At 46.1% G+C, this 27,197-nt stretch overlaps 1 protein-coding gene across 1 annotated transcript; it reads right to left on the minus strand.

Moving 5' to 3' along the window:
* Nucleotides 1–1,862: 1,862 nt before the first annotated feature.
* LOC119455753 (brain-specific homeobox protein homolog) lies at nt 1,863–26,747 on the minus strand. The gene is made up of 3 exons (XM_037717198.2): nt 26,384–26,747; nt 10,542–10,738; nt 1,863–2,196 (listed from the first exon to the last, which is right to left on the minus strand). The coding sequence occupies exons 1-3, from the start codon at nt 26,745–26,747 to the stop codon at nt 2,008–2,010; spliced, it is 750 nt and encodes a 249-aa protein (XP_037573126.2). The 3' UTR covers nt 1,863–2,007.
* Between the last annotated feature and the right edge of the window lie 450 nt (nt 26,748–27,197).

Here is a 27,197-nt window from a genome sequence, read left to right on the forward strand (position 1 = left end):
CATTTATTTGGCATTTGATGACCGCGTCGCGTTCATTTCGGTAAGGTGTCGGCTCGGGCTACTTGGTTTTTGTCATCTTGCCCCTCGTTCGTGCCTCTAAATCCCAACTTGTCATATTCAATGCGCTGAATTGACAACCTCAAAATGCTCTTTCATTATGCCAAATATGCTCGAACTAGACCCTCTGAAAGTCATTTTAACTAAGAATGCTGATTTAGGCGTTGGAAACCTAGCGCGAGAGCCACAGTATCGTTTATGACATGCTGGAGCGAAGTCTCACTTGTGCATAGCTCGAAATACCAATTACTAAATAATTACTAAACTAAATCATTCTAACTCAAATAAAATCTTATTGTTTTTGGTACGAATAGCGCACTCTCCATGACCAGAAATAAAGGTAATCAAGTTGTTCTAATTTTCACGGATGTGGAACACCTGCAAAAGTATAAAGGACATTCAGTTGCATTTCAACATAAAGTTAATTGAGTGCAGCAAAAGTTAATGGCTTCTACATGGCTTTCTATTTGAAGTACTTTGATGTACAATGCCATTAATTGTAACAGTTGCTCCTTGTGATGCTTCCAGAAACAGCCGATTTAGAAAACTTTGATTGGGCTCGTGAGAAGCGCTCCCTTTCGAGACCGCTGACATTTCCGCTCGCCTCAAAGCCGGCGCTGTGGCGTTGCTAACAATTTGTATACAGCGAGACACAGGGAGGCTGATTTTCGCAGAAATCGGCGGCGCTAAGACATTCTTAATTACATTGCTTCTTAGGCGACAGCATGTCGCCATGTTTCTGTTCCTTCGTGACCCTTCGCAATAAACAATGTGGAGGCAAGAAACGAAACCAAGACAAGTTAAGAGGAAGGTTTACAAAATGAGGAATAACTATTTTGTAGAATCACATAGGCTGTCGCTAAGCCTGTTGTGTAAACTTTGGGTGGAACAGCGACTTTATTATTTCTTCTGTTTTTCTTTTTTTTTCAGTATACACCCTTGTTTATACACTGGGAAGCTAGTTTACAACCATTCATCGACCACTTTCGGAGATATCTCCTCTAATGCGCGCTGATTGGCTGAGTAAAGTGGAGAGCGTGATTCTTACTCAAGCCAGGCGTCAAGCTCGACGTCAAATGAGGCAAAAGTTAGCAATACATTAGAGGTAAATACCTATTCATTTTTACTGGTAAATTATTTTTTCGGAACTGTATTTTCATTAATAAGGCGCAAGAAAGTTTGTTATTACTGGAACAAATAAGGGTCAGAATTGACTTCTTCAAATTTCGCCCCGAAACCTCAGCGCCACTTTCAGCGTGGCGTCACAAATTTCCGGAGTACTTTTCCGTACGTGGGCCTTTCTGGCGGAGTAAAAGTTTACCGAAACTTCCTAGGTCGTGTATTTTTTAAGGACACAACGCAGTCCTTCACCCATAAATAATTATCTAGATCCGAGAAGGCGCTGTAAAAATTGGTCGTCACCCGTCTTTCGTTCTGGCATCTTTCTTGGCTTACCAAGCCTACTGTCACGGCAAAAAGTGTTCGTTTTCCTTTAAAATGTTATGCATGCTATTCAATTGCATCTAAACAGAACGTCACGCAATGTCAACATACTTTATAAAGCGACTTTTCTAAAGGTTTCGCAATTGGCAGAAGCATAAATTACTAATACAACTTAGCTCGCAATTCATCGCTAATGTTCTTTAGCCCCGGAAAGTGATCAGTCGGGAATACCGCCCCCCAAACCTATAGTGGCATCCATCGACCCTTTTTCGAAATGGTGTTACTCGTACGACACCGCGAGGCCACTTAATGTGAACCTTTCGGAAGCTCTACACATAGGCGCTACTTTCAACTTGTCCGTGCTTGATGATGCTGTCACGTCACCTTGGCCAGTGCATACGCTTATCGTAACCCTTGTTGATCGAATATATATATGTATATATATACACATCAGAAGTCTGCCAGCCGAGTACAGCCGTCCTCTCTGCAGGCGCTCGATGCGGCGCTTTACCGCGGCGCGGCGCCACCATCTCCGACGACGTCCAGTTCGCCGTCCAGGTCTGACCCGCAGGATCCCGGGTTCGAGTCATCCGTCAGGGTGTGCCTGGCCGCCGCTGTGGTTGACGAAGAGTCCTCGCCCACCTTGCGCATCTGCTTCTTGTGCTTCATGCGCCGGTTCTGGAACCACGTCTTAACCTGCGTCGAGAGAGAGAAAGAAACATTTGTTTACAAAGAGGCAGAGAGGTCGGCCTGAGCTATAGCTTACTTTGGCCTGCTACTTTACACTGGGGAAAAGGGACGGGGAGCAAAACGTGAGTCGAGCGCCACGCAAAACGATACGAGTTGAGTATATTGCTAAGTCAAACATTGCATGCGAACACTACATGAAATGGAACTGATGAAGAAGAAGAAAAAATAAAATAAAAAGTAGGGGCATCAGTCCGGTATTAACGTGCTGACAAGACGACGTGCCTTCGTGAAGGCCTCTTAGCGAAACTTTTGTTTGTCATTTTACGTGAGGTGAACGTTTCACGTTTCGATGAAATACTGAGAGACTTATCGTTTTGCGTGTGTGTGTGCGTGTGTGTGTGTTTTGTGCGTACGCTTGTTTGTATTAAATATGGTATGAGGTTTGTTGCTCCAAAGCAACCCACCGGCTATGAGAGACGCCGTATTGGCGAGCTCCTGGTGAATTTACGTTATTTAATTAACATACTCTGCCCGAAACCTGGTACACGAGAGCTTTCGCATTCCGCTCCCATCTAATTGAATGCGTTCGTGGTCCTGATCTGTTCATTTGTTCCGAGGTTTTTGTTTGTCTATATGTAACTTTCAATTACATATAGACAAACGTCATATAGACGTAATATGTTGTTGTTGTTGTTGTTGTTGTTGTTGTTGTTGACGTGAAACGTTTTGAAAATTGTTCAGAGGGGGTCGCTTGCTAAAACTGCACGCAACGATAACATAGTATTATTGCTTATATCTTTTCAACCCTACTATACCCACGTGTTTTACTTTGGTATCGCTGTGTAGAGAAAAGACGCCATTACTTGATCAAATATTTGTCACGTGCACAGATGGTGGTGTTGTCGTGCCATGCATGACGCAACCGGGGCTAACTTTATTCTCGCGCGCGGCGTTCAGGGCGACGTAGCTCGGCAGTATACGCTTACCCAACCAAGCATGAATGGTCGCACTTGAGAGAGCTCACCATGTCACAACAGGAATAACTTATCAAACTCAAAACGGTGCTCATCAGTAGCTATAAGGCCTACAAGCGTGCAATGTGCAGAAATTTCACGCTTGCTCGGCTGTATATTTCCCCTGCGTTCGACACGAATGGCACAGAAATATTGTGAAGAGGCCCGGGCAGCAGGACAGGTATATTCAACCCCTTTGACTATACGGCGCAGCATGTGCGTCTCATTAGGGAGCGCAAGTGCAGGAGATAGAGGCAAGCGTAGGATACCCAGTAATCTACGAAGGCGACGAGCTCGAGCTCCGGCCGTGTCTCCGGCGCCACCATTCATTTCTTAACCCTTAGGGCCGAAACATCATCTGCAAAACAAACGGGCCCACTACAAATAGGGAGCGAGCACAATTGCAAAATTATACCGTGACCCCCACTAGCTGTCACACAAGTTAGGCACGTTAGCTTTGTAATGGATAAGTAGATTTAAGCTTTGTAATGCATAAATTCATTTAACTTGTGTATTTGGTTACGTCATTTCTGTACCTATATAGTGCCCATGCACCGTCTGCTGAACGCACACGACGTCTCACGTTATACACTGCGGTTGTGTCCCTGATACAGCCTACCCGATAAGTTGCATTTACTACCAATGTGTAATGCATACACTGCCCTTCCAGCGTGAGCCGAATTGACCTGCAGTATTTTCAAATGAATCAACAAAACTTGGGCACTGGCACCCCTAACTTTTTTGGATCGTGGCTTGCGTCGTTGGGTGTCTTCTTTGAATTTCAGTGAATATAAAATATATTGTATAGCGCTGCGTAGCGTTGTATATTTTAGTTGCATAGCGGCCCACTGGCTGCGCAAATATAAATAATTCAGGAGTAGCATGAACAAAAACGCAGTCTTTACTTTCGTTCTTGTGACCAACTTGCCGTTTTTTTTTTTCTCCGAACTCCTTCCTTAAGGCACGCGCTGCAGGCCTAACGCTCTCCATAAGAGACAGGTGACGATAAGGTCCGCGGGGCCCCTCTATATAATCACGCCGGTCGAGTGAAAGCTCTTTGGGACGTGGCGCGGACAAACGACTGAATTGCGACTAATGACGCCATCGATTTGAAAACTCACTGACAGCCGGACGACCACCGTTCGGATTAAAAAAAAAAAGACGGAAAGAAAAAGTGAAAAAAAAGGAAAGAAAGAAAACCGAGATTAAACATCGTTCACTAAACGGCGCTGGGCACGTCGCGATGTTGTCTCCCCCCCTCAACGCCCCCCGTTAAACCCGTCTGTCCTTCTCTCACACCACAGCAGCGATGCGGGGAAGGGGCACCCGCTTTTTTTTGCCTCGAGGCACAATTTGCAGAGTCGAAGCGCTAGGTCGGACCTCCACGGGCGCTCGGACGCAACTTCTCCGCTGCATCGGAGCAGAAAAGTAAGGATAACAGAAGAGGGAAAGGTGTGCGAGATAAAGAGGCAGGGAACTATACGAACTCGAAAACGAGGCAAGCGCAAAGAGTGTGTTGCAGCGAAAGCGGAGAGCGCGCGTTGCGCGCCCCGGCGAGCTACGGCGCTCGTCGAGGACAAAAGCGATTTCGTGATCGAGACAATGGGCAAGCGATGTTACTCATTGTATCGCTCCTCCCACACAAGGACGCGTACACGCAAGAGGACGCGAGCGGCGCTGTGCGCCGATGGAGAGATCTCCCTGCTTTTATTCTGCCCCTCGTCGCGCGGCTGTCGTCGTCATCTTCGGCCCCAGAGGCACGTTCGGGCCACTTGGTCGAGTGCGCAGCTTGTTTTCCCTTCTTGCCTTTGCCAGCGTCCTGGGGTTTATGCGCCGTTTCATTTTTACAGGATGTGGGTTCTGATAGGAGAGCAAGAGAGCATGCAGCACGTAGCTGGTACTACGTGAGCGGTGGTACTCATCAGGTGTTTGGGCATTGACGAGTGGTACATAGTACGTACAGTCAATGCTGCTTTCTTGTTGTTTCTTTTTTACTGGGCATATCAAAACACTGCTTCCGATCGCAATCTAGCATTCCTTATGAAACGTTCTTTTAAACAGCGACACAAAGGAGCTGTGGCGCACTTTTGGCTGCCGTTTTAAGAAAAGAAAACCAACTATAGATGCTGCATAAAGCTGGTTATTTCGCTGATGCAGCGATTACCCCATCATTGTTCGTCAGTAATTACGCCTTGGTAGAAGTAACCTGTTGTCGTAAGGTGTTGAACAAATATGCGGTGTTGCTAGAAGAACGTTCAGGCATATGGCATCAGAAACGTATACGGTACGTGCGCTGACGTGTGAGGGTCTTCAAAGCGTCGCTGAACAATACGGATGACGAGCCACGCAGTGAGAAGCACTGTATACCACATAAATGCCCATGCTAATATGGCTGACTTGTTTCGCTCAAGGCCCATGAAGGTTATATAGTCCGTGAACCTGCTGAAATACTGTGTCCAGCGATCACTCCATGCAAGAGATCCAGGAAGGCTTAGCACTGTTAACATTAAATTTGCGAAAATATGACATATCCTGCTGGTGTAAACGCAACTTGAAATAAAGATTGGTTTAAAAGTGTTTTGATGCACCGAAAACAAGTTTGAAGGCCACCGAGACGTTAATCGCTGACTGTCACGAAAAATGTGTGCGTGATTTTGTGTCACAGAAGTTGCGGCTCTGTCTATGAATGTCGCCACGCCTCTACACACAGTCATTGCATGCAGAACGGCATGTGTGGAATTACGTAAGTACGTCAGATCTCTAATTAAAGACTTACAAAAGGAGAATATTGAGTTAAGATGTAATAATAAATCGCGCTTGTGTAATACCAAAACTCTCACTCTATATAACCTTAAAAGAAGGCTTCGTAAGGTAGTAAAGATAAAATGTTTTGCAGTTTCGCTCGAAAGGCGAAGCATTAAGTGACAGCAAAGTATTATAGACAACTACATGAAGTATGGTTTGTTTATAATTAAATTATCAAGGACGGTGTAATGCGCGCACATACGGCAAACATGAACAGATCTCACTCGACGACTACGAACACTCATTGTCAGAACGCTGGCGTACTGAAGAGCGCCGGCAGCGAAGAGCGAACACTTCGTTCTGCCTCTCGCTCCGACCCCGAAACTTGAGATTTTTTTTTTTTTGAGGAGGAAACACTTTATTAAAGACCCGAAATGAATGCGCAAAACACTGTTTGGACCGATAGCTTAATAGCTAGTAGCCGGTCCAATATTGACTTTGCATACAGGTTATGTACAAGGAGAAAAACAAGCAACGCTCACATGTAACATGTCCTTGACATGTAAGCATAAAGTGTTACTTAAAAACACACTATACCAAATTCTAACAACCACAGATTCATACTTATGCAATTGAACAATTCTCTGAAGGAAACAAACATTTCACAACCCAAATCAAAGGGGAAAAACAAAGAAAAACAAAAATACGAAAAAGAAAGAACAATCACGCAGCAGTAACAAGACATTTCACCGTTCTGTTTGGTTAGATAAGTAATACAGTTTGCAACTCATGTCAAAATCTCTAGCTACTTTTATTTCTATTGGTAGCTCATTCCAAACTTTGGCGCCGGCAAACTGAATTAGCCGTTCACCGTACAAGTTGCTACATTTTGGTAGGTTAAAATTGAGATTAGAAGCATGCCTAGTGTCACGGTTTGGGAAAAAGAAAATGCTCGACGGTAATGGAGAATTAGTTTGAATAATGTTGTTTATCGTGATGCAGATCTTATAACTTCGCAATGACATAAAAGATAAAATACGAAGCTCTTCAAAAAAAATTTGTGCTTGATAGGCAGAATGCGCTGGAGCTAATAATCCGTAATGCCCGTTTTTGAAGACGCAGTAAAGGCGATAAGTATGTCACATATGTAAGTCCCCAAGATTCAATGCAATAGCTAATGTGAGAGTGACAGAACGAAAAGTATAGAGATCTAAGCACGGAAGATGGAAAATACTGCTTGGCTTTTATCAGAGTGTAGCACCCGAACGCTAATTTCTTACATACATTGTTGACGTGGTCCTTCCAATGTAAATGATTATCGAAAAGAACCCCTAAGTATTTAAACGAGAATGCTTGCTCAATTAAAGTGGCGTCTAACGAGAGAGAAATTAAACTGTAGTCTAGTGTCTTTTGTCTAGAATGAAAAATTACACATTTTGTTTTTGCTACATTCAGCGTCAGTCGATTACCTGAAAACCAGGAAGACAGAGCTGACAGTTCCACCATTATACGGTTCTGCAGTGTTATAAGCGATTTACCAGTAAATGTAAGTGCCGTGTCATCTGCATACATCAGGGTTTCTGAGAAGTGCAGTGCCTGAGGAAGATCATTTATGTAAAGAGAAAATAATAAAGGACCCAGAACGGATCCCTGTGGAACGCCGCATGATATATATTTAACTTCAGATATGAAATCATTAATTACCACATATTGTTTACGAAATGATAAATAACTGGAAAAAAATTTCAGTACGTTATTAGTAAAGCCATAGCCTTCTAATTTTACGCGACCTCCAGTCGCATCCAGAACGAATTCGGAACGAATTCATCCAGTCGCATCCAGAACGAATTACGCGACCTCCAGCACTAGGCGCTCAGGAAGACAGCGCACATGAAGCTATACCAGCGGTGTCGGCTCGCCAAGACTTTGCAACCACCGCGGATTACCTCCAAGATATGGCGCGCGGGCCGCGTAAGTGCACAGCCACGACCAGGCTAAAGGAGGTGACGTGCGTTCACCTACATCACCCCCTCCCCCAACACACGCCCTCAAGTGCACGCTAGATCACGTTACCGCGTGCTTACCGCCCCTTTCTCTTGAGCGCGTTTGATCACGTGACCTGCAATACTAGGTGCGCGGGAAAACGGAGCGCATCAAGCCACCATCCTTTTTGGTTCACCTTCACACCCATAGCGTACGGCGTGCGGGGCGCGATCTTATCGCACTTGGACTTTGTACGGAACATCACGTCGATGGTAAAAATTCGCCTCGAACATTTATATAATTGCTATCGCAATAAAACGAAAAACAATTTTACCCTGAAGTTGCCGCACCAGCCGCGCCATATTCACCGTGACGTCATGAAATTTGACAGCGTCTTTTAGAGTGTATAATAGATTCGCTGTTAAAGCTTGAGGAGAAACATCCGAAGTCCACAGAAAGCTCCGCGTCGTTGCCTAGCAACAACCAAGCCACAGCTGTGCACCACCTGACCCAACCTCGCCTAGCCGCGCATGTGCCGAAGTAGTAGCAACGCAGCAGCCGCCGCCAAGCCACGCCCACCGACGGGAACACTCCGCACAGCCGCCGCACCTAGCTACCGCAGCCGCTGGTAAACCATTTCCCGCCACGCCGAAGCTACCGAAAATAGCTGGTACGTGTCGCCTAGCAACCATCTATACGTCATAACTGACGTAAACACCCATGTGTGCATGCGCTTGGCCTCAGAGTTTGCCATAAAAGGGGCTGCGCATAGTCGTGTCAATTTTCACTAGATATCGAGCGGCTAGCCTCCAACGCGTTCGGTGTCGGCAAGCAACAGCGTTCTTGGCACTGTGCGAATTAACCTTGGTTAGCCTGCCTGCGTTTGTGGCATGCCAGAAACGCTGTCTCTCGTACACGCCGACGCGTCCAGCGCTAGTCACGTGAAATGTCGCGAAAGGAAAGGTACCTCCGAAAATGATGGCTCGAGAATACCTTCCCTATACATGCGTATTTAAGTTTAAAAAAAAAAGGTCCAAGTTTGCACTCGGTCGTGCCCAGCTTAGGCACAGCGAAACTGTCGATCCTCAAGTCCAGTAATGCGAAGTGATTGCAAAATACTGGGCCAAGCAAAACCTACTTCAAACCTAGCAGCAACAAAGTTACAGAACCTATAGCAGTAACCAAGTTAGCACCTAGCAGCAACCAAGTTAAGACCGAGCAGCAACCAAGTTAATACTAGCAGTAGCAACGCAAGTAAGATCCTCAAGTAAGCCTTGTGGATCTACAGTTTCGCTAAAGTGTACTAGATTGGGGGAGTGGGTCCAAAGCCCACTCTCCGAACTCCTTTGGGGCCTTTGGACCTCAGGCTCCCCGCTGAGGCTTTTTTTTTTATTGAAAAGTTGGTGGCGCCACCGTCACTTTCTCCTGAATGAGCGGCCCCGCGCGTTGTCCGGACGCTTGTCACGTCGGAGACCCTACCGCAGCTACATGGGGCTTTGCCAGGCGTTTCACTCTGCTGCATCTAGTTTAGATACTCGGTGGTGGCAACACTGATATTATTTCACACTGATCTATGGTAAATAAAATGGAAAAAGAGCGGCGGAAGGAATGCAAACGACGCAACAACGACGATGCATCTTGCAGACGACAGCTACTGAGCCGTTGAGCACGCCTCAGCCAATGGGCGCTGCCGAAACAGCCGGAGCCAACGTTTATTGACCGGAGCTTCATAATAGGGCGATGGCAGCACCCGCCGCAATTTCAACGTTTTTTGCTTGACCCTCGGCGCTTGCCAAGGCGTCCGCTGGACCCCCTCCCCCATTAGTACACTCTAGTTTCGCTGCACCTAAGCTTTTCACGACCGAGTGCAAACTTGCCCGTTTGGATAAGGACTATACGGACTATACATTGCGTTCCAAGGGAGCTACGGACTCAACCTAGCAAGTATCCAGAACTGTTCCTGCGTCGAAGGAGCCTATTTAGTATAAAAAACATTAGAATCTGTAGATTACGCTGACGTTAAAGGCGCTGATGTTCTGAATTCAAAAAAAGAAAAAGTATGACTAATTTTTCCCTTCTGTAGTAATAAGCCCTTCTCTGCCAAATGAATGATAATAAATGCCGCCCGAGTCCAAGGACTTCGAGCCGACACCTGAGGCCACTAAAAGCAAAGTTCCGGCACTTTAAATAAAGTTTATTTCTTCTTTTTAAGAAACATAAGTGTTGCTCATTAGTGAACTTATAAGGCCAGCCAGGCGTGTACGAAGAGGCTGCGAAAGTGATTACGCGAAAGTATACACATATAATCTCCGCGTAAATGTATCTAGTTTCAAAATGACAATAGTAAAATAAATAAATTGTAATGAAGAAGAAGAGCACAAGGACAAGGCCAGCCATATCGTCTGTTCAATGCCTGCAGTACAACCAGTGGGCCAGCCGGATCGCAAGGGCTGAGCACGAGTGTGAGCCGTTCGGGCAACCAGCTGTTCCTGCTCTGCGTCACCTGCCTTTGCGGTTACGAACAAACGCTACCAACTGAATTGTTCAGTATACGCCCCTTTACAATTGGTGGAGGCGCAAATAAATAACTAAATAAGTTCAATCACGTACCTGTGTCTCGGACAGGCTGAGCGCGGTGGCCAGCTCGAGGCGCTCCGGAGTGGACAGGTAACGCTGCGCCTCGAAGCGCTTTTCGAGTCCGTGCAGCTGTTGGTCACTGAACACGGTGCGCGCCTTGCGACGCCGGCAGGGCCGTGAACCGGGCTCGCAGCCGCCGGGGCCCCCGAACAGGCCCGGGAACGCCAGCCCTGTACATAATGATGTCGGCACTTGCTCATGTGACATCGGGCCTGCATGGCCCGGCGGTCATCCAATTGAGTGATCGGGAGACAATTAAGATGGTGAACGTCAAAGGTCATACAGCATAACTTTCCATGGTCCGCAGACGAGTGTTCGCGAAAGCTTCGATCTCGGGGCTCTCTCATCGGTGTCATGAACAAGTGTGTGCACGATTCCAGGCATGCCATGCCTGACGGCTATGCATTGCCCCACTGACCAGCATAATCGACGCCCTGCCGTTTTGATGGGTGGGGAATCGGGTTTTGTTTGAGTGTTTCAGCTCACAGCGGCTCAAGGCGCCCTCGACATCGTATGCCGGCTTAAGTCCACTACGAGTGAAGGCTTCTCCCAGGAATATGCAATTACCACTGTTTCGCGTCAGCCGACTCCCCCCGATCCTTGGCTGCAACCTTCCTATATGCATCTCATCACACTATCTGAGTTTTCTGCCGCCCTCGACGGCGTCTTCCTTCCCATGAATATCTATTTGATTGCTCTAACAGGCCACCATGTGGTCCGACTTCACAAAGCTTTTCGTTCGTAACAGCTGTTTGCCATTGGCCGTTCGCTTTCACTAATAATATGTCCGGCATTACGGTTGGCTGACGCCTTGTCTTACGAACAGTTCTGGTGTAAGAACTTTCTTTTTTTTTTGTGGATACAGCTGCTTGCCCTATACGCACTGCATGACCTGCCCAAGTACACTTCGTGAACCTCAACTAGAATTATCTGCTACATTCTTTTGCTATCTAATTCATGCTTCCGTCTTTGTCAACGTTACGTTTGCCACTTTTCATGATACTGATGATGGGATGATGGTTGTTGCTGGTTTCCTAAAACATTTGAGAGAAAGATTGTAGCAAAACCACCACCACCACCACCACTATCATCATCATCATCATCATCATCATCATCATCATCATCATCATCATCACTATCATCGTCATGTTCTATGTCCACTGCAGGGCAGAGGCGTCTCCTGTCGATCTCCACTGCGTTTCCTTATCCTTGGTATCTATTGCTTTAATTTAACAAATCACCATGGCCGGTATTCACCAAAAAAGTTATTTCACTAGAATTGTTCGTAAGAGAAAAATTCTGCCAGTCCCGATGCGAGACATATCATTAGCGAATGCAGCCGGCCAATGGCAAGGAGCTCTTGCAAACGAAACGGTTCGCGAATTCGGCCCCAGTTATCTCTCTTACGCAATGGATGAGCTGCCCGACTCCGTTTATCCTCGAATCTCAACCTGAATATCTGCTACATCCCTTTTCTCTGTAATCCGCACTGCCGTCTTCCCGTCTAATAACGTTACGTTTGTCACTTTTCGTGATGCCGATGATGGCTGTTGCTGGTCTCAGCGGACGTACGAGAGAGGCGGTGTGCGAATAGAAGCTCCGACGAGGGCCGGCGGCAATCGGTCGAAGAATACAGTGGGAGCAGCCTACACTATATAGGGGCGCGCGCCTGAAGCAAAAGAGAAGAGTCGCCGTGGCGCCATTCATTAGCGCGGCGCGTGTGCTTTGGGACGACGACGCAGCAAGGGCCAAGAAGAGGCCGTCGGATTGGGGAGGTGCGGGGAAGGGGACGGGGCGGTTGGACACGGTAATTAGACGCTTCTTAGCCCGTTCCCCTTAATGACATCACGAGCGCCGCCGCGGAAAGCCGTTGCCGCTATTTGTGTTGCTGATGCTGCCGTTTACGCCGCGATGCCTTCGAATAAGCGCGCGTGCGCTGGAGAAAGAGGCCTCGATCCTCAGGGCATAACAGGCTGGCCTCGTGGGAGCGGGAGCTTCCGCGTTTGCACCCGCCGCGCCAAGTCGTCGTATGCGGGCCGCTTGCTGATCGAACAGAGTCGCAGGTCAGCGCAATATAGATGCCTTGGTATTTGGAACGGATGGGCAACGGATGATATTGTCACTGAGTGTTTCGTAGCTAAAGTAACTCTGAAGGGAAAAAGAAAAGAAGAACGACAACCAACCGAGAGCAGCACAGAAAGCTTCGCAGTTAAAGAAAAGTTCGTCCCTGCCAGGGGATCGAACCCCGAACCAACTCCTTTCAAGGGTGGTCGGTCTTGAACTCCTTCTTCTTACTGGGGTTTTACGTGCCAAAACCAATTCTGATTATGAGGCACGCTGTAGTGGAGGGCTCCGGATTAATTTTGACCACCTGGGGTTCTTTAACGTGCATTACAACGCAAGCACACGGGCGTTTTTGCATTTCGCCTCCATATAAATGTGACCGCCGGGGCTGGGATTCGATCCCGCGTGACCTCGTGCTCAGCAGCCCAACGCCTTAGCTGACTGAGCCACCCCGGCGGATCATTCGAGATAGTCAGAGGGCTGTTGGATTGAAGAGCGAGGCCGAATGTATCGCCAGAAAATGTTTCCAGCAGGAAAACTTGCGGACAGCAGAGGGGAAGATGGACGACACACCAGCGGTGTGCCGTGTCTCTTCTGTTGATGGCAGTGTTTCCTGTTGAAAAGGTTTTCTTGCAATGTGCATCTTTCAGTTTGGGCGAGCACTGTTCTCGAAATTGTCGACAGTGGAAGCACATGGACGATGAATGCAGATTCGACGCCCTATCGGGTTTTCTTTGGAGCTTCGCGCTATGCCTCGAGTATGGTATGGTATGGTATGGAGAACTTTATTGAGTCCTGAAGGTCAACCCTGGGTTGACGCGGGCCGCTCCCACGTTGGGACTGTCAGGCCGAGCCCTTCAGCCACATCGCGGGCCTTCTGGACTGCCCGTAATTGGTCAGAGAGTGATTCACTTCGTAGCATTTGCCGCCACCATTCTTCTTCCTTGTCACAGTCTGCGAAAGCCGCGGGGCACTGCCAAAGCATATGGTCAAGAGTAATGATGCCATTGCATTTATTACAATTGGTTTGAATTTCCCTCTCCGGATAGATCTTGTTAATAAAATATGGACTTGGGTATGTCCTTGTCTGTAGCAAACGTAATGTGACCGCTTGGGCTCTGCAAAGTTTACCGTGTGGCAATGGGTATTCCCGTCTGCTTAAATAATAATGTTTCGTGATTTCGTTATATGTTAATAATCGATCCCTGTGTTCCCCATGTGAAGTGTAAGCTGCTCGGTCTTGAAGAGCACGGCTAGAAAGTCCTCGTGCTGCTTCATTTGCCACCTCATTGAGGTTTCTCCGAGTTCCGTCCACCACCCCCAGATGTGCAGGAAACCAGCGAATTTCGATCCTCTCACTGTTGACCTTGTCTAGTAACTTGGTTGCTATCCGTGTCACATATCCGTTAGTAAAGTTGCGTATGGCTGTTCTAGAGTCACTGTAAATATGTGTCCACCGATTTGCCCGGATGGCTAAGGCGATGGCTACTTGTTCTGCTACTGTTGGGTCCTTTGTATAGACGGTGATGGCATCCCGTATGTTACCTTGAGTGTCTACAACAACGGAGGTATACGCATCCTTATTTTTAACCCAGGCAGCGTCAACGAATACCGCCTGCTGCTTATGTTGATCTATGTCTTGAAGGAGTGCCTTGGCTCTTGCCTTCCGTCTCTCGAGGTTATGTGTCGGGTGCATGTTCCTAGGGAACGGGGTGGTCTTAATTTTTTCTCGTAGTCCCGCTTGCAATTCTGTTAATAATTCTCCTTTGTTGGTTTGGTTGTTACTTTCTACGCCTATTTCTTCAAGTAGTGCCCTTCCAGGTCGTGTCCTCATTAGTCTCTCTTGGTGGGCCACCTGTTGAGCCTCAGCTATCTCTTCTAGCGTGTTATGCAGCCCTAGGCGCAATAATCTATCATTGGCAGTGCTGATGGGAAGTCCTAGTGTAGCCTTTATAAGTCGTCTGATTAAAGCGTTTAGCTTGTTCTTATCAGCCTGTGTCCATTGTAGCATGCCTGCCACGTACGAGAAGTGGCAAAATGCGAATGCATGTACCAATCTTATGGCACTGTCTTCTCCTAGCCCCTTATGCTTATTTGTAATTCTACGCAGAAGTCTAATGACTTCTTCAGACTTCTTAGAGATATGTTGTATCATCCTGCGATTAGATCCATTCGCTTCCAGGAGAAGGCCTAGCACCCTAATAGTCTCCACCTGCCTGATTGGCTCTCCATTCTTGGCGTATATGTCAATGCGGGGTTCTTCCTCTGGGATATATCCGTTCGGCTTGCGCCCACGCTTACTGCTCCGTAGTACCAATAGTTCTGATTTTTTAGCAGAGCAGTTCAGTCCCATACCCTCAAGTATGGTTTCCACCACATAAATGCTTTCCTGTAGTATGGTCTCTGTTTGTCCCATATTACCTTCAGCACTCCAGATTGTTACATCATCTGCATATATTGCAAAGTGGATACCTTCAATCTGCGCGAGACCTCGAGCCACTTTTGACATTGCCAAATTAAATAACATGGGAGATAGGACAGACCATTGTGGTGTCCCACGATTCCCAAGTTCCAGGGTTGTCGATTGGAGTTCGCCTAACCTGAGACAAGCAGAACGGCAACCGAGAAAGGCTTTGACTGTATTGTGCAATCGCTTACCCAATCCCATCTCCGAGAGGATATCCAATATGGCCTTGTGTTTGATGCGATCAAAGGCTTTTTCTACATCTAGGCCTAGGAGAGCTCTCGTATGTAGCGGGCTAGCAAGAATAAGGTGATGTTTGATTAAAAGCATTGCATCTTGAGTCGAAAGTCCAGGACGGAAACTGATCAGGTTATGCGGAAGAACATTTCTGTTCTCTACATACTTAGTCAGTCTATTAAGTATGACATGCTCCATGGTTTTGCCCAGACATGATGTTAACGATATGGGCCTTAGGTTATCTAGATTGAGTTGCTTGCCTGGTTTGGGAATAAGAATTGTGTTAGCAATTCGCCATTCCTTCGGATAATCACCGTTTTTCCAGAGTTCATTGAAATACTCAGTTAAATACGTTATAGAATCATCGTCCAGATTTTTCAAAAGCCTATTGGAAATGCCATCTGGACCAGCCGCGGATCTACTGTTGAGGTCGTACAGGGCTGCGCGAACTTCGCTTTCTGTGAACTCTTGATCCATAAGCTCACAGTCTTCCCCTGTATATTCAGGCTGGTCTGTACTCTCATTGCTATCCTTAAGTGGTAAATACTTAGCTGCGAGCCGATCAAGAATGGCCTCGTCCGTTGTGTCCTGACTCTCACGATGGACGAGTCGTGCTACTGCTGTTCTCCTATTAGATTTCGTGTCGTTCTCATGAAGCAAATGTCTAAGTAAGTTCCAATTTCCACCTCGTTTAATTCGACCATCTATGGTATTACACAGCTCATCCCATTGTTGTTGCTGTAAATATCTGGCGTGTTCCTCAATCTCTCTATTCAACAATGCTATACGCTTCCTGAGTCTCCTGTTCAGCCGTTGCGTTTTCCATCTTTTTAACATAGATTGTTTGGCTTCAATCAAGTGCGCCAGCCTACTGTCCATGATTTCGATATCCTCCTCAGTAGTAATAGCCTTCGTTGCCGCCTTTACATCTTCCCTGAGCTGAGTGGTCCAAGTTTGGAGTGTTTTCTTTTGTCCTGTCTCTGTCTCAGCTCTGCTTTTCCTTGCTTTCCGAAAAAGATCCCAGTCAATGTAGTTAAAGTGCTTTATCTCATTATTGGGTGTTTCCAATACTATTTGTAATATGTAATGGTCACTACCCAGATCAATATTGGAATTATTCCAGCCAGCGTTCGCTAAATTTGATACAAAAGTAAGGTCTGGGGTGGAGTCCCTGCACGTAGATGTACCACACCTAGTGGGATAAGCTGGGTCAGTGATGAGGGAGAGATTAAGATCTGTAGCTAGATGCCAGAGTCCATCCCCTTTCTTAGTATTCCAGCGATATCCCCAGGTTTGATGTGGGGCGTTGAATATGCCTCGAGTGAATGACATTTTTTTTTCCCTGAAACTACCTCTTAATCGTCGCGGATTGCCGCCGACCTGACTTTCCACTGAAGCAACTTTGTATAGGATTGATGCCAGCTTACTCAGTAAATTTTTGGGATATAGATGCGATCTCGAATTCTATGAATCTTTGGGACCACCGCTTCATGCAATAAGTGCATGCGTTTTCCAGGTTGTTCGTTTCTGATATAGTGCTTCCTTCATTAACTTCCTTTCTCTCAAAAGTACACTAAAAAGTGGAACGGTATAGACTATTTATTGAGCCTTTTTTATGGCGTGTACTCGTGGTTGCATATCACACCGACAAGTCACTGCAGAGAAGACGCGCAGGTGTGCGAACTTCACAGCGCTAAGTCTCTTCACGAATGTTTGTAAGTTTTTTGCTTGTTTTTTTTCTCGACATTTATCGCTTTGAAGAAAACGGGTAATTGACCGAGAAATGCATTTATCCAAACATTTTCTGTGCGTATTATTGAAAACTGTTGGTGGTAGATTTCAAGAAAATAGATATATACTTCGAGCGCTGTCTGGCTTCAGTTTGCCATTATGTCTATATAATCGATCCATCTGCGATTGTAACAAACATCCTGACGTCCGGCCGTCACCGCAGCTGCTGTGTGGCAAAAAAAAATCGCTTTCTTTTCTGTGCATGCTGCGTTAAGCTTAATATGACTTCGTTTTCCACGTAGCATCCGGTATATCTTATCAATATGATTCGTGCACGGCGACATTTTCTCAGTTTGCTAACTCCCTATACCCAAAAGGACCGGTTTGTACGGTATAATAAGGCAGGTCTACGATGTTTTTATAACCAATATATATATATATATATTACGTGTAAACTCGTTTTCCAGAGGGAAGGTTCCGACACGTGTCTAAGTCCGACCATTAGAGTTGATGCGAAGTTCATAAAAGCGCAAACAGCACATGTTCCTCGAACACGCCACGGTGACAAGCAGGTTGCTCTGCTCCAGCTGAATACTTGGCGCTCGCATGCACGGGAGCATCTTGCGCTGAGGGCTAAAGGCAGTGGCAAACGACGGAGGAAGAGAGGGCCGAAGCTTCTCGGTGGTTGTTCGCGGGCCAGCGCAAATTTCTCCCGGCTCCAACTAACGAGCTTAATTATGACGGGCCACTGTTACGGAGGCGCGCCCACTGACGGGCCACTGTGACGGAGGCGCGCCCGCCATAGCGCGCCGCGCCTCCGTCAGAGGAAAACTGAAGCCACCGTTGTTTGCCGCGAGCATGACTAGCAAAACATACAGAAAGGAACGAAGGAAAAAAAATAGTCACTGCAAAAAAAAAAAGAAAGAAAGAAAGAAAGAAAGAAAAGAAAAAAAGAAAGAAAGATCCAACGTGTACGTTTGAATCTATGCGCGGCGAAGCTTAAGTTAAGCGGTTAATTAAATGCATTACATGCATCTAACGGCGATGCGTACAATTTGGTGACGACTGGTGTATATGCACAGAAGAATAGCAATATTTGCCGATTCTATACCACTTGTGTCACAGTGGGACATATATCTATTCTGGAAGATTGGCCAAGAGCGGGCACACCCCCGTGGTGCATACCAAATGAGTAAATCAAAGAATTCGTGGGGAAAAAAGAATTTGGAGGACGCTCAAGCTTTGCCGTTAAGAGTGGAACGCGACAGCATTCAAATATCCCTGGCTGCTTATCAGGCTTTCTGGCAACTGCAGCTTTTTTGTCCAACTTCGCCTACGCGCGCGAATTCCGGGGAGGCGAGCGCCATCTGGATGGTGTTTTTGCAAGGAACAAAACCGCGGCGCGTCGCTGTATGAATTGTAGAAATGCTGGAAAAGGGGTTTGTGTTTGGTTTCGGCGTAAGAGAATTATGTTTTCTCGTATATTTAAATTACAATCCGACGCTATCACGTCTGTACGTTGTGTCGTACTTTACAATTCTTCTGACGAATTTTACTTTGAGAAATTCAATTTTCTTCACTAACGCCTTGCGCCACGCGGAGGACCTGCGCGGTCGGGGTGGTGTTGGATGATAATTTCCGCCAACGACGCCGGCGCGCCCACGCCGACACCGACGCCGGATTTTCTGCGTTAATATCATTAAACATTCTGTTATTCTATCGGTGTGCTTTGGTGGTGCCTGTGAGCCGACCTTCTATGTTCAAGTTTTATGTTGGAAGTTATTTGTGTGTTACGCTCAGAAGAGAACTGAACGTACGTGGTCAGCACACAAGGTTTATATATGAGCAACTTGTGCTAACGGTCAGGGAGGGATCTCAAGAAAAGCTTCGCTTTAAAAACGCCAGCATATGGTCGTTGTGGATGCATACTGTACCGTTCCTGGCGTTTGCGAAAATGTGCTATACTTTACTTTTTGTTTCTGTGTGTGTGCGCGTGTGTATTAGAGAGACGCAGATTACTCAGAAGACCGAAATACTGAAACTGCGACAGCCATTCCACCACTAACGGGGTTTGAACTTATAGATCTGCAACATTGTCCAAAATAGAAGCCGGCCGAGCTAATTACCACCAAGCAATATCTTTTAGTGCAAAGCTTTATAGGCAAACTCTTCCTGATTTTCCTGACCGTGGCTGCTGCTCTGTTGTCCTGCCGAATAGCTCGCACATGGGACTGCCCTCGCATAACAAATTATCTTATACCATCATCATCATTATTATCATCATCATCAGCCTTTATTTATGTCCACTGCAGGACGAAGGCATCTCCCTGCGATCTCCAATTACCCCTGTTTTGCGCTAGCTGATTCCAACTTGCGCCTGCAAATTTCCTTACTTCATCACCCGACCTATATAGTTGTCTGCCATCCTCGACTGCGCTTACATTCTCTTGGTATCCATTCTGTAACTCTAATGCGTAGGGTAGATAACCCTATGTATCTAGACCCATCTGTACTACACACCTGCAGATGTGCCTATGGCTGCGGCTCTGGGGCCGAATTTAGAAAAACTTTACGTTCGTAAGTGATCTGTGGTATTGGCCATCCGCCTACGCTGATATTATGTCCGGCATCCGGAGCGGCTGGAATTTACTCTTATGAACAATGTTAGCGTAAGAGCTTTTTCGCGAATACCGGCCCTGCTCTCTGAAGAATTACGCAGTGAAACAACAAACGGTGCCTAAATACCCTCACGCCTTCCAGCACGTAATTACTTTAATAAAGCGAAGCCTTCTATGCCTTCTTTCCGGGGGTTTTGCACGTCTGCTTGGCCGGTTTCTTGCCGAGGAAGTTATTGTAAAGGTTTGCATCGTAAGGTATACAAGAATTGTAAAGAAAAAGAAAGGAGGTTGTTAGCAATCTAAAGCAATCTTGTCAGCATTACCTTTAAAAAAGTGTATGCATCGAAGCTTTTGCGACGTCCATGCACCGTCGCAAAGTGGGAATTTAAGCGGGGATTCCTAATGAGGAGCGAACGGTGGTAAAAAATTGCCGCATAGTGTGAACGCACTTTTTTCAACAATGTAGACTCCCCGCGTCGGGATTTGTTATTGCTGTCATTGTAGCGTGAAGGCCTATAGACAAAAAAATGCTATAAGGCACAACCAAGAATCAAAGTGTTTGACTCCTGTTAATATATATATATATATATATATATATATATATATATATATATATATATATATATATATATATATCTGTGTGTGTGTGTGTGTGTGTGTGTAGGGGGGGGGTGTTTGCTCCTCTGTCGCGATTTCTGCGCTCATGTCTTTGCACAAAAGTGCCAGTCGAAGTCATTCATGTCAAACGTATTCATACACAGCATCATATTTAGGTATGAAACTATATTGCAGGTGGCGTCAGTGAGGTGTCAGCCAAAGATGTTGCAGAGGCTTGCTATTTATTTCATATATGTAGTCTCCGCGATATCGTACCCGCTTCCACTTATATCGCGGAGTCTCAAACGATATTGCGAAGCCCCGTCGATCTCGCTTAGCACCTCGTATCACCGCGCTCGTTCTGACACAATTTAAAACTGAGTTCCTCACCAGTGCTCAGTATAGAATCGGCAATCGAAACCTGCGCGTCCCACTCATTCTGATTCCGCTTCTCTAAAGACTATTAGTTTCCCCTGTTCGACTTCCTCTTACACTTTTTCGACATGTTTTAAATAATTTTATCCCCTCCAATATTCCTGCTCTGTTGGGGCGTCGTATAGGCGCCAAAATAGGAAGTAGTGGCGTCCACGTGAACATCCACAATCAAATTTGAACTATCGGCGCCACGGTGTCGTTCAGTAGGCGGAGCGTTATGGGCGCGCCCCTCTCCGCCGTAGCCTTCGCAGTGCAAGTCATTGAAGAAGAAGCGGAAGCACCACGTATGAGACGTTTGATTCCCAATAGCTCCGCTCCTGCTGAACGCATTGAAGTACTTTTCACGGCAAAGTATTTCTAAAATAGTCTATTTTAGCTTCAAATGCGTTTCTCGACTTCGATAAAAAGTAGTTTGGAGACCTTTTAAGAAAGGATGAGCTGAAGCGGGAAGTACCTGAAAACTACACCCGTTGAGGGACGAATAAGTGTGCAAACACATTGCTACAGTTCCTGCACGACGCAGAGTTACAAGCTTATATTTGATTTTCTTTTATCCCTTACATGCCTCTCAACAAATCCCCCCCCCCCCACCCCCCGCCCCCCTATTAAAAAGAAGTAGGGGGAAAAAATAAAGGAAAACCTTCTCGCTCGAAGATACGGCGTATAGCAGGTGGATTCGGGTTGATTTCGACGACTCATAAGGTTCCTTAACGTGCGCTCACAAAGCATAGTACACGAGCTTTAAGCATTCCGCCACCATCGGAATGCGACCACGAATCGAATCCGAGAGTTCGTTCGCGGCAGGAGAGTGCCATAGCCACACTGAGCCACCACTGCGGACACCAGTCGAATGCTGACATTTTACATTGCACAACCGTCGACTATCCAGAGCTGGCCCTGCACAGCTTACTACAATTCTGTTGCCCAGTCTCAGTCATGCCAGTGTAGTTTGTATCCTCGCTCCACAACTCTTTAAGTGGACACTGGTTTGCGCTGATGATGTCACGGTCGCCATGTTGGAATGCTGCTAACACACCCTATAGTATATCACGCACAACACTGTGCCTCTGTTCAATCTATTTGCCTACAGCTTAGTTCCATCTTCGCTTCGAAAGCTGTGAGTCGTGATTAAGTACGAGTTCTTTTATGGCGCGTACAAGCCCCAAACAGCTCGTACCTGACTGAAACTGTATAGGTGGTGGCAATCGCGTAGAGCACGTTGTCGTTGGTCTCTTGTTGAATACAACATTACAGATTCGTTTGCTACGGTAGCAAAAATATGATAATCATGATGTGTACCCACATTCTCTTTTTTTAGACCAGAAGGTTAGTATTACTTTCTGATCCTGACAGCCAAGGCATATATAACTATGGTATTCGTGCAACTCTATTATTATTATTATTATTATTATTATTATTATTATTATTATTATTATTATTATTATTATTATTATTATTATTATTATTATTATTATTATTATTATTATTATTGATTTTTTTCATGACCGGCAATATGAAATCGTAATTCCAAATTGACAAAATATTCTAAGTACACTATGTACATCAATGTAAAGTACATAAGTGCTGTGTCTCCACGCTTAGCAAACACCTTTTTGGGTTTACCTTTTAAATAGTTCGCGAATTTCTTGTGTGGCATAAAAACAAAAAACAACAGGTTTGATATTGCGTTCAGTGCCTGCGAAGATGGAAGGAAACAACTGCGTAGCTATATCATTACACTGTGCCAGTATAGACCACTATCAGGCTACAAACAGAGTCTTAGAGTCATTTAGCCGGATTATATTATACGTATAACTTGTTACCAATTAGTTATAAAGTAGCTAACTTTAAAGCCCTAATCAATTTTGGAAATGTGTTGTCTCTACTTATTTCTATTGAAGAGAAAATTGATGTCTAGACCGGTTGAAATGAAGGCATTTATGTCTTCTTTTCTCTCTCGAGTCCATGGCAATGACATTAATTAATGTATTAACCATGATGAATTCTGCAATGTAGATGATTCGCGTGTCGTGTATTACAATAAGCTAAAAGAAATAGTAAGCAGTTCGCAGGAAATTTTATGCGCCAGGCTCTATTTCCCGCAGTCGACTATACCATCACCGTAATTTATTACATCCATTCAAAAGAACGGCCAGCTTGTTCAAAATATGTGCCTGTCAAACCACGGGAAAAGTGTAATTAGTTCGTACGGTTTGACACCGATTCACATAATGTGTCACGGGCTTCCAGCCACTGCGCAATTCTTTTTGTTTTTGTCTTGCTTTTTGTTTTTCTTTTGTTGTCGAGAGCATAGGCGTAGTTAGAATATTGGCTGACAAATGAAGCCACACTGACTAAGTTGAATGACGCCTATACCTTCGAGGTCGACGTACAAACTTCACTAGTATTGCGTCTCGGACTGTCCTCTGTAAAATTTAATATAGACAGTTTGTGATGAGTTTTGGTTAACGTGCGAATCTGTACAGTACGTCCGGCAGTTGTTTGCTATCTCACTCATCTACAATGGCAACCACACTGCAATAGTGAAATGAGGCGGCGCCGCCAAACACTTTTTGCTTTACTACAAAAACAGATGTGCCAGAAAGTTCCCCTGGTGGCAGGCTTCTCAACACATACAGAGCTTCTTGACAAAGCGCGCTTCCAGGGAAATGATTGACGCTTACAGTCGTTGTGAGAATATTGTTACATGAGAAAGCGCCTTTGAAACTATTCCGGTGCTTCATCGTTTCGTTACTCACACATGGTTAAGATCATTTTTAATAGATATTGAACGTCAGCCTTGATCAAGAATGCCACTGCTACTGCTTTGATATCCTCAAGTATGACGGAATGAAGTGTAGAAGCGAAAGTCCTGTAATTGTAGACAGTTGCAAACCTAGTGGTCCAATTACGATACAACTGATCCATTTGTTTCTACAATGCAGTTTCTCAGTAGTTACATTGTCTTTGTGGTTAATTCATATCGATATATCTCTAACTAATGTTTCAATCAACGGTTTGATATTTCAACTAACGGTTCGGTATTACTGATAGGAGGCAGAGGGGCTGCCTATAATTGATGCTGATGACAACCTCACACTACTGCGCTTACCCACTGATGGGGAGTGGCAAAAATCACGACCTTCGAACAACTTCAACCTTGGTTTCTTTCTCTATCTGCTGCTTTTCGGGCAGACAGACAGACAGACAGACAAATAACTTTATTCACTAGGTCCTGAGAAGCCCTGCCCTAGGGCAGAGCTGCGGGCCGCTCCCACGTGGAGACGGGTAGGCCGAACCTAACCACCGCATCGTGGGCTCTCTATAGACAGCCTAAGTTTGTCGTGAAAGATCTGAGCTCTGGATGGCAGAGCTCCATTCTTCTTCCGTGATGCGATTGGGCCCCTGTAACGAGGGGCGTCGCCAGAGCATGTGTTCTAGATTGCTAACAGCCGCACAGTCGGGGCAAGTAGAGCTAAAAGCCTCTGGAGTGATCGAATGAAAAAGGGCCAGGTTGGGATAGAACTTAGTCTGAAGCATGCGTAAAGTGGACGACAGAGGTCTAGCCAGTTTGCTATGAGGGGGAGGATAAGTCCTCCAACCCAGGTGATAGTGCTTAGTGGAAAATAAACTATTTTGTAGTGCTTATACTTTGTGTTACCTTTGTTAGTCTCCGTCGCAGCATGCAAATGAGCTTTTAGAAGTCGTTGGAGGCACCTAAAGGCTAGTAAGTATTCGGTTAAATTTTCATAATGTGACTGAAATTACTGTCTGCATGCAGTGCCACGCACAAATATAGACGTCGTTTCTAGCATGTGTAGAACGGCGACAGCGCTCGTGCGTCCAGTGGCAGAGCCCACACACCACCACATGCGCGTATTGTTGTGCATAACGACAGGCTTATTTTTTTTTTTTGTTATCGCTCAAACAACTAGAAAAACATCCTTGCTTTTACATTTCTTTCCTTTGAGCAAATAAAGAGAGAGAGAGAGAGAGAGAGAGCAAAAACAATGGTTGGGCTAATCGTTTGGACGCACTTTCGGATGTCGCGTCTATAAAAATAATGGCAGAACTGACAACTGAAAGAAAGCAGGCTGGAGACGAAATCCAACATTGTCATGCTAATTGGCATGCCACGCACTCAGATTCCATACCTATATTTTTTCTCTGACCGCCGACGTTCAGCTTTCTACTGAAGTTTGATAAGTGTAGGAAGGATGAATGGAGTATCTGAATTTCTGAAATACTCATTATATGTTCGGGCGTCTCATCATATACTCAGGGGCGTATTTAGTGTGTCACACTGACTGCACGCTTAAGTCTGGCAGCGCTGAAAATCCGGCGTACAGTTGTGTGGATGCGCGGAATATTGACGGTGATCGTTCGGCCAGCAATTATTTTCTCGACTAAGAAATATTAGTTTACGAAAGTAGTCGTCATAACGTGAAAGCTGTTTCTTGTTTTTTGTCTGTTACAAAATGGAGTTGCTATTTTAGATCCTAAAAAAATATTTTGTACACAACAGATCAAGATAAACTCTTCACAATCACGGGAGTTTAGCGTGTACACTTTTTACAGCCGAGCGTTTCGCGTTTGTTACAGCGAGAAATTAAGTTAGCATGAGGTGATGAAGGGAAGGGGACGTGATTGAAGGCATACAACTTTTTCGAGAACTCATTCGCTTCTAGTTCTTAAGGTAGTTTACAAGGTAAGTAATGCAAACCAAACTATATTGCAGTACAATTTATAACACTTAAAATTAGTCGGATTCAACATAACTCATCTCGCACTGTGCCCTCCTACAATCACATCAAATTGGGCATTGTTTAACAAGCTTTTTTTTTTTCGTATCCTTTAGTAAGTATAGTACAGTATACTATACACTCCCAATTAATAGTGCGAGAAAATGGATAAAGCAACAAGAAACCATCCTTTGCCCTGCGATTTTACCATTTTACCTTTCAGTTCACTTTAATTAACTAAGCACCTCACCGGATCGAAAAACCACTGGGATAGCGTTTTAATGTATGTACATGTTTGGTTGTCTTCTTTTTTTTATTATTAAACGTCTCTCTCTCGGTGCAGTGATCTGCCCTTTTAAGTAACGTTACTCTTCCTGTATCTTTAGCAGACAACGTCCTTTGATAAGCTTTACGAGCACTGCTTTCTTTAAAAAAGAAACGATGACATGGCCTGCACGCCTTTGTGACAGCTCTATAGCCATTTTCCTTCTTCACGCCTCCTTGTAAACGAGTAGTCATCTCATAGATCCGCCGTTTCATGGGCCCTTATTTTAGGTCGGCCAGTCTGGGGGTGCTATACGTTTTGCGTGACGCAATTCTCATCACGACACCTCATCGGAGCGACGGTCGTCACGTCTGTGGCTCATCCATTCAGCGCGTACTGAAACTGCAGGATATCCCCGAAGAGGATTTTTCAAAGACACGTGACCGAATTTCCAAAGCGGTTTGTTCGTAAGTGTCGTTTGCCATGTGCCGACCGCCTTCGATAATAATATGTCGGACATCACATTAGGCTACCATCTGCTCTTCTGCGGACAGTTCTAGCGTAACAGCGTATTTATTTAATACGGTACGGTCCCTGCTGCTCAACTTCTATCGGACGTTTCATGCGCTCCCCAGCGCTACACGGCGCGTATATAGGCGTACCTGGCGACAGAAGGAAGGATCCTTGCTCGATGGACTTGCCGATGAAGTGGGCGGCCGGCAGGAACGCGGCCACGGCTGATCCTTGGGAGTACATGGGACCCAGCGGCGGCGTCTGCAGGCACGTCGGTCCGGTCGCCGCGCCGCCCTGCGAGACAGCTGTCATCGCCGATCCCCGGACGTGCATGGGAGACGGGCCCAGGCAGAGCGGGGAGTCGGCCAGGGGAGTCCCCGGCGGCGCTGTCAGAATGTCCGCGATCATGAACGAACGACGCGGCGACATCTTTTGTCGGTAGCCGCCGCCACTCGCCGCCTCGCCGTCGTCCTCGCCGACGGCTACGGCCTTGCGATAGAACGCGCTCATCATCGTATCCGTTCTCTCAGCGTTCGCAGTCGTCGCCGCCGCCGTTGGTTCCGGGAAACGCATCGCCCGCCACGAGGAAGGCAGACGTTCTCACGTCGATGACGCCCGCACGTCGCTCCGCTGATCGGGCGCCCACATGACGAAGCATCCGCCGTCGCTGACGTGAATTCAACTCGTGTGCCACCGGTCTGTTTTCAACACGTTTCAGCCAGCAAAAAAAGAGAGAGATAGAGAGAGGCACACAACGGCTGAGGGAAGGAGCTCGCGAGAGCACACTCGGCGTTGGCCACGTTGTTATCTTTATTATCGCGTCTTCTTTCCCCCCACTACGGCGCCGCCGCGGAAGGGAAAAGCGCTCTCCGGGTTCCCTAATGGGGAAGCGGCCCGACGCAGCACTTCGGGAGCCGAGCCGCCGCGCTCTCCTCTTCTCCCGGGCCAATGGGGGGCTTAGCA

The sequence above is a fragment of the Dermacentor silvarum genome, chromosome 6 (assembly GCF_013339745.2).
Source record: "Dermacentor silvarum isolate Dsil-2018 chromosome 6, BIME_Dsil_1.4, whole genome shotgun sequence".
Classification (NCBI taxonomy): Eukaryota; Metazoa; Arthropoda; class Arachnida; order Ixodida; family Ixodidae; genus Dermacentor; species Dermacentor silvarum.

Coding starts and splice junctions, on each gene's coding strand:
- LOC119455753 (XM_037717198.2), bottom strand. CDS start 26,747: ATGATGAGCGCGTTCTATCGCAAGGCCGTAGCCGTCGGCGAGGACGAC. Junction 10,739..26,383: donor ATCCTTCCTTCTGTCGCCAG/GTACGCCTATAT, acceptor CATTATGTACAG/GGCTGGCGTTCCCGGGCCTG. Junction 2,197..10,541: donor TCAGCCTGTCCGAGACACAG/GTACGTGATTGA, acceptor CTCTCGACGCAG/GTTAAGACGTGGTTCCAGAA.